Source organism: Parasteatoda tepidariorum, chromosome 2 (genome assembly GCF_982258835.1).
Source record: "Parasteatoda tepidariorum strain Cologne lab strain chromosome 2, Ptep-v5.0, whole genome shotgun sequence".
In the NCBI taxonomy this organism is placed as follows: domain Eukaryota; kingdom Metazoa; phylum Arthropoda; class Arachnida; order Araneae; family Theridiidae; genus Parasteatoda; species Parasteatoda tepidariorum.
This window is the reverse complement of record NC_141756.1, coordinates 61,233,913-61,255,624: the sequence shown is the minus strand read 5'-3', so window position 1 is coordinate 61,255,624 and position 21,712 is coordinate 61,233,913. Positions and strand designations below refer to the sequence as shown.

The following is a 21,712-nucleotide window of genomic DNA, read 5'->3' as shown; positions in this document are numbered from 1 at the left end:
TCCGCCCTATAAACGAGCTGTGTGTGTGTGGCTGAAGTCGTATTCTTGACCAATTAGACGGCGCCTGAAAAACAAGAAACGCACCTTCTGCCTTAATTTTGCTTGGCTTTCACCAAGCAGGCTTGCTGGCATTGGCAAGGGGCATTAGAAACAACAACAATAAACAACTAAAATTTTATCCGTGTCAATCAGAGCCTTTTCATGAAATCACTTAGTCCTTGCAGCTGGGTACACAATATAGCTGAAAGGGATAATCTCTTAATCTTATGACCGACTGAACGGGGTTTGATAACCTATGTTGACACCATAATATTTCTTCCATTCCTTCAGCACACAAATAGTTTCCAGTGTCCTGAAATCTCCAATTGATGATCCTGGACTATTAGAATATGATACTGATAAATTTCTGCAGCTTATTTAAGCGCAATTTTATAATAAAAATTCCAACAGTGCAGTGGCTTTTTCTCCTTTATTATGTTTTACATTTATAAATAATTTTTTTAATAGTTGCTGTTAAAAGGTTTGAGTAATTAAAGACCTTAGTCAAAACTATTTTTGCACGTCGATCTATTCTTTTCAAATATTCTTGACACATTTTGTAACAATTTTATAAGAAACTGAAATAAAAAGAAAGTAAGAAAAAATTTAGTAAACTATATAAATTGCTTATGAAAATGTATTGTGTTGGTAGAAACTTCATGAAATTTATGACACGTCTGTTAAAAAATGATTGACTGATAACTTTGAATTTATAACTTTATATTTGGTGTAATATTGCTCTTGCAAGTCTATGGAAATATGAGAATTTTTTTTTCTAAAAAATAATATCAGTTAAATTTTTTCGACTAATAAATTCATAACATAAAATAATAAACGACTTTATAGAATAGTTTAATTTTCATGAATAAACGATCGATGACTTTACACATTTTTTTAAAAATATATTTAATGATAGTTGCATTTATAGCTTGAAATCTATAAACAATATTATAAATTTATCAACAAACACTGAATAGTCATAGTCATGTATTCTTATAAGTGGTGTCATGAGTTTGACAAAGAACTGACTTTTTAAATAATTTGAAACATCCATTGTTTTAATTACGAATTATAAAAGTTCTATTAACAATATTGTAATAAACTTATCAACAAACACTGAATAGTCATAGTCATGTATTCTTATAAGTGGTGTCATGAGTTTGACAAAGAACTGACTTTTTAAATAATTTGAAACATCCATTGTTTTAATTACGAATTATAAAAGTTCTATTAACAATATTGTAATAAACTTATCAACAAACACTGAATAGTCATAGTCATGTATTCTTATAAGTGGTGTCATGAGTTTGACAAAGGACTGACTTTTTAAATAATTTGAAACATCCATTGTTTTAATTACGAATTATAAAAGTTTTTGAAATTTCGATTTTGTTGTTTGGTTGAATAACACAGAGGCCAATGCCGGCAAATAAAGTATTTATTAAAACATAATATGCGGAAGCAATATTTTGCACACACAGTGCTATACATCTGAATCAACCAACAACCAGTCAGCTTCTTCAACAAATATATATATTGATATCCCCTATCGGGAAGTCGTATTACATTACGCAACTCGCGCAACTTAACTGAGAGGGAGAGGAAAAATGAGATTTTATTTGCATACTAACAACAACAGATTTGTTTCGGAAGATTATATTAGAAATGTATATACTTTGACAAAATGGCAGTTATTTGATGAAAAAATAAAAAATAAGTTTCATTTTATAGTATAAAATTTCTACTTTTAATAGCATTAGATTTAAAATTAATAATTAAAAAGGTTTCAAAAATCATCTAAAAGTATAAGTTTAACTTATACTTTTAAAGTGATTGCTTTATTAGCATTTACGATATGCATCGGGAAAAAAAGAAATAGTATCAAGAAGCATTCAAGCTTTGAAACTTGGATAACTTAACAAGTCTGAGCGACTAAATGCTATTTTTGCGAAAAAAGATAAAATAAGGAAGATTAGACATTCTCAAGAAATGAACATTCAATTTTAACTGTAAGTAAAATGCTTTCCCCTCATATTTTAAATTATTTTTTAAATACGTTAAAATAAAATTAATGAAATAAAATGTAAGTTCCACAAATGTGATTTTAAGTAAATAACGTGTTTTTAACTCTATGATGATTACTTTTTATTGAGAGGGCACTGCTAAATATCATCAAGACAAACTATTTATGATTGATTTTTCTGTAATAGTTCTACTTACATTAAGCCTACTTAAATTCCATTATTTATTGATGTACCCTTTTAATGTATAGCATCTGATGACAAATGATCAAAAACCATTAGATTCTTGAATTTCTAAGCAAGTTTTAATGACAAAATGTCGAGTGAATCCATCGAAAGTGATATAAGAGAGCTACAAATGTCTAAAAAATGGAAGTATGATTTAGAAACCAGAACCATATTGGAAAAATCAAGTAATAGTCAAGTACAGTATTTTAATACAAAATAGAGCGCATATTGGTTTTAGTTTTTCAAAAAATTCAAAACACCCACAATGTTAAAAATTGTTAATCAAAATTGAGCAAAAATGTATCAAAACTGTTCTGAAACAAATAATAGTTGAATTTGAATAGTTGTATTCGAAATTGAAGAAGCATATATTCATTTTGCTTATATATTGAAGCATCTTGTATTCAACTCAATGCATAGTCACAAAAATATGCGGAGAAATGTTGGTTGCAAGCAAGAATCGAAAAAGGATCTCCGGGTTCGTAGTAGGATGCTTCTTACCACCATAGTTGTATAGCAGTTAAAACTGTTCCGAAACAAATAATAGTTGAATTTGAATAGTTGTATTCGAAATTGAAGAAGCATATATTCATTTTGCTTATATATTGAAGCATCTTGTATTCAACTCAATGCATAGTCACAAAAATATGCGGAGAAATGTTGGTTGCAAGCAAGAATCGAAAAAGGATCTCCGGGTTCGTAGTAGGATGCTTCTTACCACCATAGTTGTATAGCAGTTAAAACTGTTCCGAAACAAATAATAGTTGAATTTGAATAGTTGTATTCGAAATTGAAGAAGCATATATTCATTTTGCTTATATATTGAAGCATCTTGTATTCAACTCAATGCATAGTCATAAAAATATGCGGAGAAATGTTGGTTGCAAGCAAGAATCGAAAAAGGATCTCCGGTTTCATAGTAGGATGCTTCTTACCACCATAGTTGTATAGCAGTTAAAACTGTTCTGAAACAAATAATAGTTGAATTTGAATAGTTGTATTCGAAATTGAAGAAGCATATATTCATTTTGCTTATATATTGAAGCATCTTGTATTCAACTCAATGCATAGTCACAAAAATATGCGGAGAAATGTTGGTTGCAAGCAAGAATCGAAAAAGGATCTCCGGGTTCGTAGTAGGATGCTTCTTACCACCATAGTTGTATAGCAGTTAAAACTGTTCCGAAACAAATAATAGTTGAATTTGAATAGTTGTATTCGAAATTGAAGAAGCATATATTCATTTTGCTTATATATTGAAGCATCTTGTATTCAACTCAATGCATAGTCACAAAAATATGCGGAGAAATGTTGGTTGCAAGCAAGAATCGAAAAAGGATCTCCGGTTTCATAGTAGGATGCTTCTTACCACCATAGTTGTATAGCAGTTAAAACTGTTCTGAAACAAATAATAGTTGAATTTGAATAGTTGTATTCGAAATTGAAGAAGCATATATTCATTTTGCTTATATATTGAAGCATCTTGTATTCAACTCAATGCATAGTCACAAAAATATGCGGAGAAATGTTGGTTGCAAGCAAGAATCGAAAAAGGATCTCCGGGTTCGTAGTAGGATGCTTCTTACCACCATAGTTGTATAGCAGTTAAAACTGTTCCGAAACAAATAATAGTTGAATTTGAATAGTTGTATTCGAAATTGAAGAAGCATATATTCATTTTGCTTATATATTGAAGCATCTTGTATTCAACTCAATGCATAGTCACAAAAATATGCGGAGAAATGTTGGTTGCAAGCAAGAATCGAAAAAGGATCTCCGGGTTCGTAGTAGGATGCTTCTTACCACCATAGTTGTATAGCAGTTAAAACTGTTCCGAAACAAATAATAGTTGAATTTGAATAGTTGTATTCGAAATTGAAGAAGCATATATTCATTTTGCTTATATATTGAAGCATCTTGTATTCAACTCAATGCATAGTCATAAAAATATGCGGAGAAATGTTGGTTGCAAGCAAGAATCGAAAAAGGATCTCCGGGTTCATAGTAGGATGCTTCTTACCACCATAGTTGTATAGCAGTTAAAACTGTTCTGAAACAAATAATAGTTGAATTTGAATAGTTGTATTCGAAATTGAAGAAGCATATATTCATTTTGCTTATATATTGAAGCATCTTGTATTCAACTCAATGCATAGTCACAAAAATATGCGGAGAAATGTTGGTTGCAAGCAAGAATCGAAAAAGGATCTCCGGGTTCGTAGTAGGATGCTTCTTACCACCATAGTTGTATAGCAGTTAAAACTGTTCCGAAACAAATAATAGTTGAATTTGAATAGTTGTATTCGAAATTGAAGAAGCATATATTCATTTTGCTTATATATTGAAGCATCTTGTATTCAACTCAATGCATAGTCATAAAAATATGCGGAGAAATGTTGGTTGCAAGCAAGAATCGAAAAAGGATCTCCGGGTTCATAGTAGGATGCTTCTTACCACCATAGTTGTATAGCAGTTAAAACTGTTCTGAAACAAATAATAGTTGAATTTGAATAGTTGTATTCGAAATTGAAGAAGCATATATTCATTTTGCTTATATATTGAAGCATCTTGTATTCAACTCAATGCATAGTCACAAAAATATGCGGAGAAATGTTGGTTGCAAGCAAGAATCGAAAAAGGATCTCCGGGTTCGTAGTAGGATGCTTCTTACCACCATAGTTGTATAGCAGTTAAAACTGTTCCGAAACAAATAATAGTTGAATTTGAAAACCGCATATATTTGAAATTGAAGAAGCATATATTCATTTTGCTTATATATTCAAGCATCTTATATTCAACTCAATGCATAGTCACAAAAATATGTGGAGAGATGTTGGTTGTAAGCAGGAATCGAAAAAGGATCTCCGGGTTCGTAGTATGATGCTTCTTACCACCATAGCTGTGTAGCAGTTAAGACTGTTCTAAAACAAATAATAGTTAAATTTGAAAACCGTATATATTCGAAATTGAAGAAGCATATATTCATTTTGCTTATATATTGAAGCATCTTATATTCAACTCAATGCATAGTCACAAAAATATGTGGAGACATGTTGGTTGTAAGCAGGAATCGAAAAAGGATCTTCGGGTTCGTAGAAGGATGCTTCTTACCACCATAGTTGTATAGCAGTTAAAACTGTTCTAAAATAAATAATAGTTGAATTTGAAAACCCCATGTATTCGAAATTGAAGAAGCATATTCATTTTGCTTATACATTGAAGCATCGTATATTCAACTCAATGTATAGTCACAAAAATATGTGGAGAGATGTTGGTTGTAAGCAGGAATCGAAAAAGGATCTCCGGGTTCGTAGTATGATGCTTCTTACCACCATAGTTGTGTAGCAGTTAAGACTGTTCTAAAACAAATAATAGTTGAATTTGAAAACCGCATATATTCGAAATTGAAGAAGCATATATTCATTTTGAAGCTTCTTATATTCAACTCAATGCATAGTCACAAAAATATGTGGAGAGGTGTTGGTTGTAAGCAGGAATCGAAAAAGAATCTTCGGGTTCGTAATAGGATGCTTCTTACCACCATAGTTGTATAGCAGTTAAAACTGTTCTAAAACAAATAATAGTTGAATTTGAAAACCCCATGTATTCGAAATTGAAGAGGCATATTCATTTTGCTTATACATTGAAGCATCGTATATTCAACTCAATGCATAGTCACAAAAATATGTGGAGAGATGTTGGTTGTAAGCAGGAATCGAAAAAGGATCTTCGGGTTCGTAGTAGGATGCTTCTTACCACCATAGTTGTATAGCTCAATCCAGGGACGGTTAGGAAGCTTTATATAGTGACCGTCTCTATGACACATCATGGTACACTAATTTCAAATTGCAACAGTAGAAAAGGTTTCAATTTGAAAAATATGGTCCCAGTAGATTAGTAGTTTTCATTTCACTTTTTGCTTATTTCGATGCATCTTACAATTCTTTAAGGGAATGGAATGGAAGTGGGTGTAGAGTGCGTAAAACAAAAAATGGACCACCCTGAAAAATGTTTGATCTAATGATCGGATCTTCACGTTTTAGGACTCGATCTTAATGGTTTGAAGAGGTGACCTCAAATATGCTAATTAAGGGCAGGCTACATTTTAAGTTATGAAATCAGACACAAAAACGTACTTTCCCTGAATAAACATTATTTTTTGTCTACGTATTCGGATTTCTGAACTCCAAAATATAAGAGGTAGCCGCAATCTGAGAAATATAGTCCCCATAGTTTGGTCAGGAGAGCGATCCAAAGTTTGGACCCCTTATAATATTAATTTATTTTTTGCGTATTTTGCCATATCCAGAGAACTTCTTAAGCGAATCGAAAAACCTTTGAAGACAATTATAAAATTCGTTTATCGAAAGATAATTCCACACACAAAAAAAATTTTTTTAGTGAATATTTATTATTTTTAGAATAAGTCCTAGAAAATGAAGATCCGATCATTGGATCAAAATTATTCAGGATGGTCCGTTCCTAGTTGTGCAGCATCCTAAAGTTATTCAGTATCCTACTACGAATCTGGAAGTCCTCGGTTCGAAATCTACCGGCAGCCAATAAACATGTCTCTCACTCATTTATCCCTACACATCACTTTTGAGATTTGCTCTATGATTCTTCTTTAAAATTACATTTTTTAAAAAAATTTATAGCTGAAATTCCTTCTATATATCTCACTTTTTCCACCATGAAGACCAATAGCTAAACCCATAAAAACTTTGCTAACTAGAGCTTCATCAATATATTCAGAATCTAAATATTGGCAATCGTTTATAAGTTGACGCCTTTAATCTAAATTTTCCAGCTGTGTAGATTTTGACAAATTTTCATTATTTCTTTCTCAAAAATGTCCAGCAATGTCCATTACCTAACGAAAAGCCTAACATAACTCCAATTTTCAGTTAAATTTCATTTTTAAGTTTTAAACCATGCTAGTTGTAAATGGTTATAAAACCTTATAGTTTGGTAATCACGATTTCTTAACCATACCAGTTATAAATGGTTTCAAACCCGTAAAGATAAAGGAATGTTCTTAACACGTAAACTTTAAGGTTAATTGGATGAACAGACTGTTGCAGGTTATTTTACCGTAATTTTAGAATGAAACTTCTAACAGTGAATTCATATAATTAATTGAGGACTTCGTTGGTTCTCCATTCGTATGGAGTATTAAATTATTGATTTCACTTGTCTTGACGTTTTTACTTGCTATGGTGTTTTAAAAGATAATTTTGGTATTTATTATTAGATGTTTGAGCATTTTCTTTCTGAAATTTCTGCGCTGACCATTCTGATATTTAAAAGTTAAGCAATAGTAAAAATTAGTTACGTCTTTTTAAACAGTTAACATTTTTATCAAGATTTTTTTTTTAAATTGTCCCTAATTCTGTGGATTTTCAAAAAATGTTGAACTGTTACAAAATATTATCATAATAAAAAAAAAAAAAAAGCAATGATCGTAGTTAGAATTTTTTTTAAAAATTTTCGTGGAATAATAACAAAATATTAGTTAAATTTTGCAATCTGTTTAAAAGAATAACATAAGTATAAGCATCCTTTATTGATATAAATATAAAATATTTCTTCTTCTCTAAACAAAGTTGTATTTAGTTTCGTTGATGCATCAAAAGATTTCTCTTAAAACGCTTTGCCATTTTTTTTTTAAAGTTTTGTCAGTCAAAATTCCTGCGTCTTGCAGTTCTGACAAGAAATACATTTCCTTATCGACGTCATTTTTAAGACTTATTTATCCGAAATAAATTTAATGTCTTGTGAATTCACTTCACATTATTTTTTTTAACTCTAACATTATTATATTTGTTTTCAGAGCTCGGTTTATTTCTGAAGAAGAATATTGGCAAATAACAGAAAGTCGAGAAATTCCGATGAATGAATTCCGTAAGTGAAATTGTTCTCTGATTATAAAATTCTTTCAAGTTAATTGAATTTTAATGGAATATTTGAGTGAAATATTTTTAAAGATTATTCTTCTACGTATTTTAACTTTATGCACTTTCAAAAGCGTTTGACTAGAATTAATTTATGATTTGCATATGAATAGAATAGCGATTTAAAGTTTAAGTGGAGTTTTTTGATAACCGGCACAACATTGCAGGCTAGATAATTACTTAATTTTTCAAACAAATGGATAGAACGATTTATGATTTTATTATGTACATATATGTTTATTATTTAAATATTATAAGTCTACTAAGTTTTTATTTAATAAAATGCTTGCCGTACTTTTAAAATTTAAAGTTCCATTCAAAAATTACTTCGATCACGAATTAGTGTAAAATTATATTTTTAAAAAAAATGTTAGAAAAGTCTTTTATTGAAGTAATCTTAAATGAGTCGCAAATCTTTTTTTAATTTTTAATTTTATTTTCTACATTTGATACACAGAGAAAAAAAGTATGATCAACACTACCAGAATATGGTTCTATGGAAACACCAAAGAGCTCGGTATACTTTACAGAAACACTTTGGTAACGAGTTTTGTAAAATTAACAATAAAATATGGTTTTATAACGTATGATGAAATTCGGTAAATGTGGTAAAATTTGTTAATTTTGCAATGATACCTTAGAGCATGGCATAAAAACCATTAAGTTAAATTTACATTTCAGTTTTGTATTTTTTTCTAAATGTGTGGTACTAAGAACTATAGTTTTGAAAACCAGAATTTTCAGTAAACTGTTATCATATGAATGGAAAAAATACCAAATGAATTGTTTAAATACCGTATATTTAGGTTTTTCTACACCGTGGAATTTAATAATAAATTGAAATATTGTTATTAGTGTCTTTAAATAAATTAAAATATATTATTTCAGATTTGGAAAAAAACTTTGATCGAAAATATAAGTTTTCAAACTGATTAACAATTTAACATAATTTCTCAATTTTTTAGTTTCACATTTCAGTTTTATTCCGTCTTTAACGCGTTTTAAATCAATCTAAAACAGCCTTATTATCACCATAACGTGTTTTCCTAGAAAATATAATTAATGAAAATTTCGTTACAAGGTGTAACACACAAGGAAGTGTTGGAAATAAGTATTCAAATAAAATATTCTGCTGGTAAAGCTTTAACTTGCAGTATAATTTGTAACAATCTCACGAAATTTGTTTGAATTTCATATTTTTCTTTCACCCTCTTTTAACAACGTATCCATCATAATATGTAAAATATTAGATTAGCATATATTACGTTAGAATAATATAAACGTCTATTAATCAAAGTCTATTTAAAAATTCAGTTAGCAATTGTTATTCTTTATGCATTGCCTTACTCTTAATGCGATTTAAAATTTAGGGTGCTAGTGGTAATCACTTATTTAAATGCAATGTTAATTCTTTTGTCGGTTCGGGAATTCTTCCCATCGTTTCTATAAAAATATTGGAATAGTTAATTATTAGATATGAATTTAAAGAGTAACTGTTTTATTTATTTTTGTAAATATCTCGAAATCACACAACAATAAACAAACATAAAGTTATTAATAATGATTTATAAATAATTGAACCAATTGAACTATTATGTATTGCGTATGATTAAGATAAAAATCTGACAACAACTCTATGCTACACTGTGTAATATGTATGAACATTCAATAATAATTAAATTATGTCATATATTCGAAAACTGTATAAAATTTTCGAATTTTTTGAATCCTAGAAATTAATTATTGGTGAAAAAATGTAAACTATTGGATTGTGAATTACCCCCATGTATTTAATTCATAAGCTAATTCATAAGTACAATCGTTTCTACGTGAAATTAAAACGTGAGTACCTTGAATCATAAAATGGCGCAAGTTTGCAGAGTTTTTTTTTTGTTCGAAGTTAATCATAGTATCGTTTGTTATATGTGCTCCAAAATTTCGTACTATGCATTTAAATGCATGAAATTTTAATCATGCAAGAGGAATAACATTTGGTTAGAGAATTACAAAGTCTTATTACATAGTCTTAATAATCCTATCAGACCCGAGGAAATATTTCAATTTAAGGGGAGGAGGCTCTCTGTATTATCGATGCACACAGCCATAAATGTTATTAAAAAAAGTTAGTTTAAGTTAAAGTTAGAAAGAACAGATAAACCCGTGAACTAAAAATTAAAAAATGAGTTTGAAAAGTAAAGAAGAATGTGCGGAACATTTATTAAGTAACGATATTGGGGTAAAAAGTATTAAGTTAGAAAAAACAGGTAAACCTGTGAACTAAAAAATTAAAGAATCAGTTTGAAAAGTAAAGAAGAATGTGCAGAACATTTATTAAGTAACGATATTGGGGTAAAAAGTATAAAGTTAGAAAAAACAGATAAACCGGTGAACTAAAAAATTAAAGAAGGAGTTTGAAAAATAAAGAAGAATGTGCAGAACATTTATTAAGGTACGACGTTGGGGTAAAAAGTATTAAGTTAGAAAAAAAAAAGTAAATCTGTGAACTGAAAAAAAATTAAAGAATGAAAAAAATTAAAGAATGATTTTGAAAAGTAAAGAAGAATGTGCAGAACATTTATTAAGTAACGATATTGCGGTAAAAAGTATTAAGATTAATACTATATAGTAATTTATATAAAGTTTTAAAGCTTTTAATTAGCGGCATCACTTCACTTATAAATCAACTTGTAAAAGTATGTTCAGATTATCTTGGGATAAGGAAATGTTGGTAACAGATGGTTTCAATCAAAAGGATTATACACTGCTACAATAAAACTATTAATATAAATATGAAAAGCAATAAGCATTAATGCAAATATGAAACATACAAACTTCAGTTTAGTTGAAGAAGTAGAATATTATCAAATTAAATTTTGATTAAAATTCTTCTAGAAGGGAAAAGTTCGTCGTTTGGTGAGGTTTTGTCTTAAATGTTCCTGGTATCCCTTAGTTACGGACTTTAATTACATTCTTAGCTGTTTCGTAAAAAAAAAAAATAATAATAATAATAGTAATAATAAACAAATAAATATGAATAAAAAATAAAAGAAAAAGGGAAAATCCTCAATAAACCGTTAAAAAAATCTCTAAAAAGCTATATTATTAGCTCTGCATTAATTAACTCTACTTAAATTTTTAAATACTTTATGGATATAAAGTTTTTCGTTTAATTTGGTTAATTTTATTTTGGAGTAATTTTTTAATGTTTTTTTTTTTAAATTTTATTTCAGTACTAGTAATATTCTTTGTCATGTATTTTTAAGTGCACAAGAATTTATGAAATAAAAATGTGTTTCGTTTGTTTGAAATAGCTGTCAACCTAAAGAATTGTGGGAAAGCGAAATCTTGCATATTGTATTCTGAGAAAAGTGCTTCTTGCCATGAAGACAACTGCGATTACATTTTAACTTACAGCGTAATAAATAGCACCAGCGTTGAATTTGTTCTTGGTGGATCAGCCAAAGATCAAAACTACTTAGCTGTTGGGTTTTCTACAACTCCAGAAGTAAATATTCTTTTATTTATTTATCAATTTACACTAAATTTTAAGAAGCGAAAACAAATCTTTATCATTGGAATTTTAAATTTTTTTTCCTGGTTGATGATAAATAGTATATAGCGCACTATGAAAGTCTTCAAGGTAACCATTTTCTAGAAAAATTTCACTTCCTTACTATCAATAACTAAAATACTTGTAACAATGTAAAGATAAGCCACATTTTCAAATAACTAAGTAAAATAAATAAAACTTATGGAAATTTCAGTGAGAAATTTTTCAACAATTTCAGAGCGATGAAAAGATGCTTTTATTGCCATCTAGTGAAAATTACTAAGCTTTGTAAAACATTGATCTGTAAACAATACTAAGCAACAGTTTGGTTTAAAAAAATATCAAGACAAGAGCACGAGTACAACTTAGTATTCACAAGTAGGACGAGTCTCTGTGCAGAGGCTGCAACACAGTACTGGTTACTTTTCATTAGAAGCAACACTACTCTGCCCTATCCTTGACACTAAAAAATGTTTATCTGTAAACCACAAAAATGTGGGTGCAGATCAGGAATCATATATTTAAGTTAGAATATTTTTCAAACTCGAACCTAATCACTAATGTCGAGTTCAATAAAAGTGAAGGAAGTATTAAAATTATTTAAATCCAGTTTATTTGAGAATGGAAGTTGAAAGTGGTATCTATCAAGAGGTAAATGTGTTTCATCCTCACTGGACAAATGGACGGCCTGTTTATTATTTTTATCAGCTTTTTTCTCTTTCCTCAAAGCGAAAGCAACATTTAAGGTGTGGTATCAAGTCAAGTTGCCGACAACACTCCTATCGATCAGGCTACTTTTTTTTTATAGCCGTCGTTGAATGCCGACCCAATTTTTTAGGGCTTACGGCTACTAACTTTGAACTCCGTAGTCTTGTAATGTTGAACCCAATCCAGAAGACAATTGAACTCCTGGATCAAGTATTGGGAGAAATTTGCCTTCGTGGAGGACTTTTTGATGGAACTAACCAGCATTTTGCTTTACATGGAGAGCAGAACAACGGAAATCTCAAATGGTTAGTCTGACGTCAAGGGCCTCTAATACATGGTCTGTCTATCACTGAGGATATTTTACGTCGGCACTGTGGTCGGTGCAAGCCGGATACGGAATTCGTATTGACCAGCCATTGCTGGGATTCGAACCCAGTTGGCCTCATATGAATGCGAACTCTCTATCCCCTGTGCCATCATGGTTCCGGTCAGACTACCTTGGTCGAATTGGCTGAAGCAACAAACGTGGCTGGCAATTGGAGGTAGGAGCCGTGCCAACACGGTAGGCGTGGTTGGATCGGTATCGGGCCAAAATACGATCACGAATTTCTATCGAGCGATACTATTGTTCACATGCCTAAATAATATCGGTGTTTCCTAGTTTCACTGCCCATATACATTTCCCCCATAGCTACTCGTTACAAAAATGATGCCTGTTTATATTGCGCCTTTTATTGTCCCTATTATATAGTCTTTTTCCGTTTTACATACACCGCCTCGTTTCAAATATCATGCCTGTTCATATTGATCCAAAGATATATGTTTATGACCGACCGAACTGTTTAGTGGTCAGGGAATTGACATCGCATCAAAAAGGTCTTAGGTTCGAATCCCGGACAAGGCATAGATGCTCTTTTGCATTCTCTTTGTTATATATCCTTCCTTACCGTGGGAGCAACGTGTTGGTCCATAATATGTATATTTCAAAATAATCTTTTTTAAATTGTGTTAAAGCGTAATAGCGTTTTTCCTTTTCAAACAATAATTATAGTTTTCAATGCAATCCTAAAAAATTATGTTCGTTCTACACAAACTAATTCCGATCAGTATGACAACTGTAGCGTATCTACCACTACAAAATTACAACTACAATTCACTAGTATATAAGACATGTTAATTTGACTCTATGTTGGGGTACCTTTTCATAGATGACGGTTGACATGGTCTGTAACTACTCTCCCCACATTGGTGACCTTCGGACGTAATGTGAACACACCTACCTCGGCAGTAACGCCCACTTCGATATGAACACGCCTACCTAGACAATAACGCCTACTTCGATGGATGATCCACATTGAACAGTTGACTTGCTACTTGTTACTGCGCCATTATCCACCTCCTCGCACTGTTGATACTCAGTCTCGTCTCGATCACGCACAACGTCGGCCTGCATACTTATGATTACTCGACTGCTAACGGCAACAGAGGAGCGACTACGAGCGTGAAGTTAATACACCTCTCACATTCAGCACTCAAAAAATAGGGGGATCTTAATACAGCTCTCCCGGCTTCTCACAAAACAGCACTGACTCAACTAGTGGTATTCGTTCATCGAATTCTATCACAGATATAATTCTGGTGGGGGAGTACTGTAGCATATCTACCACTACAAAATTACAACCACAATTTACTACTATATAAGACATGTTAACTCGACTCTATGTTGGGGTACCTTTTCATAGATGACGGTTGACATCAGGGCTAAAGAGAATACAAGGGCTAGTTCACTCCGCTCTTAGAGCTGAAGCCACGATTTCCCTCCTCATGACGTCACTGTGTCTACAGATCTCGGAGATCGCAAGCAAAGATATGATAACTTTGCATCTTTCTCTTGTAAAAATAAGTTAGACTTTTTCTGGTTATTAGCCTTCAAACTTTACGTAATTAACACATTATTTCCGTTCATAAACATAGTTCAAAAAATCTTTCTTGGTTATTATATTAAAAAAATACCATTTTAAACTTATAAAAAATGTTTTGCTAGTTGGTGAAAATGACACGATAAATACTTTATTTTAAAAAGTTCAGTTTTAACTTTAACTATTAAGAAAAATGAAGGCATATATCGACACTTTTTTTATCTACATATTCTTTTATAAAGATAAGTTAAGTTAAATTTAGAATCCCTGATTTTAAAATATGTCGTTAATAGCAATTTGTTCATACTTAATCATTAGGAAACATCAACCTTAAACGCTAATTACTGAAACAAAATAATAATTTAGGTTCATAATGACATTAGAAATTTTACAATTGTTTTTAGACATTTAAATTTACGATGATATAATATATAGATATAATATAATATAAATTGAAGAGAATATAATTCTTAAAAAAAATCATAAATATTTAGAATAACTACATTAAAAAATATGTTATGAAATTAGGAGAATTTCAACTATATACTATATATTTTATTTATACTTTTTACATACATTTTAATTTTCTTTGACTTTATCTATTTTTTAATTCTTTTCACCTGCCTTTCTTTATGAAGTAGCGAGGCGGTTTCTATTTAGATAATGAATTTTTATAAAAGTTCTTTACGACAGAATAAACGTATTGCGGTTTTATATTAACTGTGTCATTTCGGAATCCATTCTTTACATAGTTGTTCATTTACTTTAGGGAACACGCGAAAAATTATACTTTTTCCTTTTGTTTTTATATCAGAATTTTTGCAAGTTGCAATCGCGCAAACTGGCATTTCGATAATAGTTTTAAATTCTTGTAAATTCACTGCGAAAACTGAGGAAAGTCATTATAGAAAATAACAAATGTCTTAGAATATCTCGCAAAAAGAAATGATCCAATATTAGTTAGAGCTAGTAAGGCCAAACGCTCCGTTCTTGAAGTAGAAGTGCGAGCTTTGCGCCAAAGTGACGTCACTAGTGTGACGTCGGAGGATCGGCGCGGCAAGAGATACTACAAAGGAGTGAACCAGCCCTTCTATTCTCTTTAGCCCTGGTTGACATGGTCTGTAACTACTCTCCCCACACAACTATGTATAAAATCAGTAATTCTCAAATCGTTATTACCTTTTTATAATGGGGAGCGAAGTTGGGTTCATATAATTTCGTACTCTTATCTACAATAATGATCAAATAACAATTATAACTAAAAATAGGTTTAAGAGATTTATGATTTTTTTTGTTACAAGTTCGAATTGAATCGATGAGTCCGAAAACCAGTCCTCTGCACTGCTTTTCAAAATTGAGATTCTTTCATTTTTAAGTTAAACTGACGCCGATACACATAGGTAGGATATAAAAAATTCATGTCCACCTACTTGGTATAGTATATTTTATGCAGTAAATTAAACTTTATAAATATCAAGATTAATTAGTAAAATTAGTTTTGTTTGACCGGTTTTCGAACTCATTGATTCAATTATAGATTTCATTACTATCCAACAAAATATGTTCGTTCAACAAAAATTAATTCCGATCAGTATGACAACTATGCATAACCTCAATACGATCACAAATTGTAAATAAGAGACCTATTCATCATCATAACTTGGAGTGAAGTTGGGTTGATTTAATTTTACACTTTTATTTCTAATAATGATCAAATAACAATTAGAACTAAAAATAGGTTTAAAAGATTTATGATTCCTTGCATTTTAAGTTTTTTTTTTGTTGTTTTTTTTGAAATTGAAAAGAAATTATTAATCCTAACCATTTTTTATTCCAGGGAGAAAATCTAAAAATGATATCTTGCATAAAAGCGAAAAGTTCGGCAGAAATCAAATACTTTGTACTAAATACGATCGAAGAAGGACCAACAGAAGCTCAAATGGTAATAAAAATTCTTATCGTGAAATATTTTATTTAATGTGTTCCTACTCCACGTTATTATCTAATTAGTTTGAATTTTTACTTTAGCGCACAAATGACTCGTATGCCATGAAAATTTATTTGGCTGCTTTCCAGATATCACCAATTTATTATTTTGACAGATGGAAATACTTTTAAAATGATAAATAGTCTTTCTAATTTGTTTGATTTGGAATTAAATGACAGTAAAAAACACGTTGACAGATATGCTAAACGTTTTTTCAGGATAATTAAGTTACGTAGTCTACGTATAGTTTATTGCTTCCGTATATTTAATCCTCTAATAAATAATAAAGTAAATTGACATGTAAACTTACCGGTTTTACTAGATAATTAAACTATATATTGCATTATGCTTTTTTACTTTGCTCTCTATGTTAAATAATAATAAAAACAGAAATTAAAATACATACGTAATGTTTTTACTAGATAATTATGATACATATTTTACAACAAGCACTTTGATTACAAGGTTATCGTAGCATTTTCAATCTATTAGTGCTGTCCAAATGAAAATAGATATTTTGTGATCACGTCAAAAATACAGGAGCAAAATTAGCGCCGTTATGCAAGGTTAGAAATAAAAGTAACAAAAAGTACATTGCAGACTGTGTATAACTATATAACTAGTTCGCAGAATAGATTTATTGTGAGTATTAAATTTAGCCAAAAATGATGCACCAAGAAAAGAACGCAAAATACAGTCAAACCCCGCTATAGTGAACCTTCAAGGGACCGAAATTTCTGTTCACTATAACCGGGAGTTCACTATATCCGTTCCGCAAACAATTTTTGGTTCCAAACTTCTTCCTTTATTATACATTATTTAAATAAATGACCAACAAAATGAAATACAAAAATGACTGAAAAATAATGCATAGTAACAAAAAATGTGTTAACTTGCTTTTATTTTTATTACTCTTCGTTTTGCGTACAAAAAAAGTTAGTGATATTTAGCTGATGCAGGTAAAAATTTGTCCATACATCTATCTGCCTGGGTTGGCCTTTGTTTAGGTATGGAAAAGTGAGATAAAAGAAGCAAACAAGAAAAAATGTGTATCGCTACATTCCACTCTTATGGATGGTCTTAAAAATCAGTATAAGTATTTATTTTGAAGAAGACATTTCAAAATTATTTTTAAAAAAATGAAGAAAAAATTCAGTCGAAGACAGAAAAAAGTTCATTATATCCAACTTTCTCAGTTCACTATATCCACAAAATAGCAAGGCACGGGACCGAACATTTCGTTCACTATATCCGGGAGTTCACTATAGTTTGACTGTAGTACGATTTTTAGGGGTGGAAAGTGACTGCACTATTCGTTTGCTCAAGTGCGACTAAATGTCGGAGACATGTGCACAGACGATTTCCTTTAACCGTTTCTTTAATGGCAACAATAGATTCCGAAGGAAAACAAAGCGTTAGCTTGACCTGGGTTTTGCTTTTGGCAGATCCAATAATACTGTCACTCTTTATGAAAACTTTAGCCCTATGTTCACAGCCGTTTTACCTAGACAGCATTTGCTGCTATAACAGTGAACGTTCGGCAAAAATGAGCAATAATCACATTATACATTTACCGTCAACAGCTAGAAATCATATTACAGCGCGTTGTTCTGTTCCGAACGTTTCCATCATAGCAGAACTTTACATTAACTTTAAATGCTCTCACGTGAACTGATTATTTATTATACTGGAACAATTATAAGTTATACGCACTCCTCTTGTGTTCATTTATAACAGTGAGGGATGACAGTGCTATCTCTAATGTATTTCTGACGTGTGTCATTCGGGCAACTCTAATAAAACTCTAACGTAATCTCTCTAATAAAATCTAACGTAAAATTGCCTTAATATTCGGCTGTCGCGTCTGGTAATCGGAAGCTAAATTAATAAAATTCGTAGTTTGGTAATGTAATAGTAGTTTTCAGTTGTAGTTATATTTCGTACTATTGGGTAAGTTAATTTGCAGTCGTGTAATGTAAGTAAATGTAAAATATAAGGATTCCAGAATTATGTATCTTATTTTGAGTTAGCTTACCAATTTTTTAATTTTTTTTATTATTATCTGTAAGAAACTTTCGTGATTATAAATATGTTAATCTATTTAGTAATCGTATTTCAAAAGCTTTTTAATTATTAGACTTATGAATGCTTAAGTTTCTAAATGAAATAAAAATAAATTTCAAAATGAATCTGCCTACTAAAAAATAACTTATTGAGCTTGTCACAGTTTGTTTTAATTTTTTGAACGTATAAAAGCTTTAATGGAACTTTTAGGTAAGATTATTTTCATAAAAAGCATTTGAAGACACTAACTGTTATGCTTACATTTATTAATTCAGAAGCACTCAGATTAGAAAGAAATATTTTTTGATCAAAAAATTTTTTAAAGAAATTTGCAGATGCATATAATTTATTAAATAAATTTAATACTTATTTTTTCAAACATCAAACTAATTTTATAAACATATATTTTCAAATTTATCCCGATTACAGCAATTGGAAAATAAGAAAATGGATTTAGATGGTGATGACAGAATGTGGTGCAGCTTTGTGGCTCCTATGGTGACGCATTCCGAAGAAGGAAACAGTTTGGATCTTAGTGTTCCTTTGTACCAAGTATACTTAAGAGGAAATACCAACTACACCAGAGGAGGTAATTTTTATAACAAAATAACTTAAAAATTAATTAATTAATAATATAAGAGACATTTTAAATTTTTTAAAAAGTATTTACGCTATTTTAACCCTTTTCTAGCCTATTGATTACTTCTGTAAAACAAAACTTTTATCAATCCTCCTAAATGTTTTCCATTTTTGGTTCTAACTACCCAACACTACTTTTTTGTTTAACCTTCGCCTAAAAAATCTTACAAATTGAAATCACATTTAAATGTAAAAATGTTTATGACTATATTTTCGGCCCAACCCTTAAAAAAAATATCTGCTCTGTAAAAAATTCCGGTTAAAACAGTAAAAAAATCGGCACTCAGGTTGCCGGTGCTTTTTACCGCAAAATCCATTTTTACCGGAACATGATACGAAACAGAAATTCTGATATACCGCGATTGCTACAGCAATAATCACTGTACAGGCTGCGTAGCCAGATTTTTCAACGCACCTTTTAAGCACTCCAAACATAATTTTAATCACTTTCCAAAAAAAAAAAAAAATCATTAATAGGATCTGTGCAGTAATAAAAACATTTTTTTCCCTATCGTTTAAAGTTCTTAATTTACAAACATAAATTAAATTCAAAAACATTTTCAAAGACATAATCTTTCATAATCTTCTTTAATAATTTCTTTACATAATTATGATAAAATAACTAGTTTCTCATAAATATTGCAGAGTAAATTGTGAAAATCATGCATTTCTTGTAATTTAAAACGACGATCGATACGGCAAAGATAAAATTTCTTTTTAAATTAAGCTCTTTTTACAAACCTCGAATATAAAAGCACCTTTAAGGGCTTTTAAAAAACGTAAATCAAAAATAAGTACTTTTTAAAAACGCTACCACCCTGCTGTAGAATAACTCTAATTAATAAATATTACTGTAAATATATTTTAAGGTAAAAACGGATTTTACGTAAGATGTACCGTAAGTACCATTTTAGAATATTTTTTCACAGTGTAGGCACGCTTATGGACTTTACTAATGCTAACTTACATTGTTGCTTATTTTTAGTAACAATTTATATTTAACTGTTACTACTTTAATATATAAATTTCTTTTTTTTAGCCCACTACCCTGTTTTACCAGCAAAACTTATAGCGTCCAAAAAGGAAGTACAAATAGAAAAAATTAAGCTTCAGTACCATACCATGGAGAAGCCAAAGAGTCAGAACTCAGCAGCAGACATTCCTCGCACTATGGCCCTCCTTATTGTTATTCCTCTAATCTTATTAGTTAATCACAAACAGCTAACAGCAAGGTTCTTGTAACATATCAACCATTGAAAAGTCTGTAATTTATTGGCTTACAGAGGCCACCCAACGACGCACTATATCATTGCATCTGTTGATTAGTATCAGAGTTAGGATGTTGATCTGATAAATTCGTATAAAATGTCCTTAAAATACGCTTATAGAAACCATAAAAAAATTAACTTAAAATAAAAAGTACCCTTAAAATTTTTTAAACAAGTTTGTTATTTTAACAAAAATATATAAATTGTAACCTGTATTCAGACATTAAATAAAATATAAGGTAATAAATGAAATAGATCAAACAACTTATGAATAAAATGTTAATAAATCCCTGATAATTTAGAATTCACTATTTACTATCTTGTAGAACATCAGAATTTTATAGGATTATTAAACGTTTTCTGATATTCTTGAAATTAAAAAATTGTCTTTATCCTAAAGCAAATTCTTATATCTTGAAAACTTTATTCAACATCAACACTCGTAATTACAGGATGTTTAAAATAACAAAATTCAATTAAAAATGTGCCTTAATTTATAGAGAAAAATTCTCTTAAAATGAAAAATAACATTCAAAATTCATAAAAAATTATTATAAAGAAAAAAAACCCGAATAGGTACCCTAAAAAAACCCATGAATAATGCTTTATAGAAGAAAAAATAACGAAACAAGCAATCATCATCAACATTTTAGCTCTGGTTATTACGTTTTGAATACCTTTTATTTGTTGAGATTTGAAAGGCACACATCTTTTGCTCTTTTATCTTGCACATTTATAGAACTGATGAGAATTAAAATTTGGATAGATTTTATGTAGTTTAATGGCAAGAACTGATGAATTTAAAATATGTGACCTATGTATTTATTTTTATTTTCCCCATTTTCTCACCTGTATAAATGACCCACTTAGATATGAAATAAATTATCAAAACCTTCTATTCATTATTTTTAATTTTTTAAAAGTCGTATACCATTGCGTGTACACTGTTGTGCTAATCACAGTATATGGATAAATTTAAAACAAATAACTGAAGTTGATACTAAAATGAATTTTCTTGTCCTACAGATAAGAACATTAAATCTTAGCCAATGCTAAAGCAAACTAAGTCTAATAAAGGCAATATAGGGCTCACGAAGTTGTAGGCAAAGACAAAAAAGGGTATCGAAAAAATTATAAGTTTGAAAAAATTGAAGTTTGACAAGTAATTATGTGAACCATAATGTTATGAAAGCTTTACAATTTATACCACGTGTTTGAGCTTATCGAATTTTGAAATTCATAGAGCTTTGTAACTTATAACACATAAAATAAATTAAATCTTATTCTACAAAAATATTTTTATATTTTGTTTCAAAGTTTAAAAATACTAAGTTT

The 21,712-nt window shown here is 30.0% G+C and overlaps 1 protein-coding gene across 1 annotated transcript in view; it reads left to right on the top strand.

Moving 5' to 3' along the window:
• LOC107454814 (uncharacterized) overlaps nucleotides 1–21,275 on the top strand; it is a 62,160-nt gene extending 40,885 nt beyond the window's left edge. Inside the window, exons 3-7 of the mRNA XM_043042538.3 lie at nucleotides 8,122–8,192; nucleotides 11,554–11,747; nucleotides 16,257–16,361; nucleotides 18,900–19,059; nucleotides 20,149–21,275. Coding sequence (XP_042898472.2) covers nucleotides 8,122–8,192; nucleotides 11,554–11,747; nucleotides 16,257–16,361; nucleotides 18,900–19,059; nucleotides 20,149–20,351 — 733 coding nt within the window. The 3' untranslated portion in view covers nucleotides 20,352–21,275. The remainder of the gene's footprint in view (nucleotides 1–8,121; nucleotides 8,193–11,553; nucleotides 11,748–16,256; nucleotides 16,362–18,899; nucleotides 19,060–20,148) is intronic.
• Nucleotides 21,276–21,712: the final 437 nt, after the last annotated feature.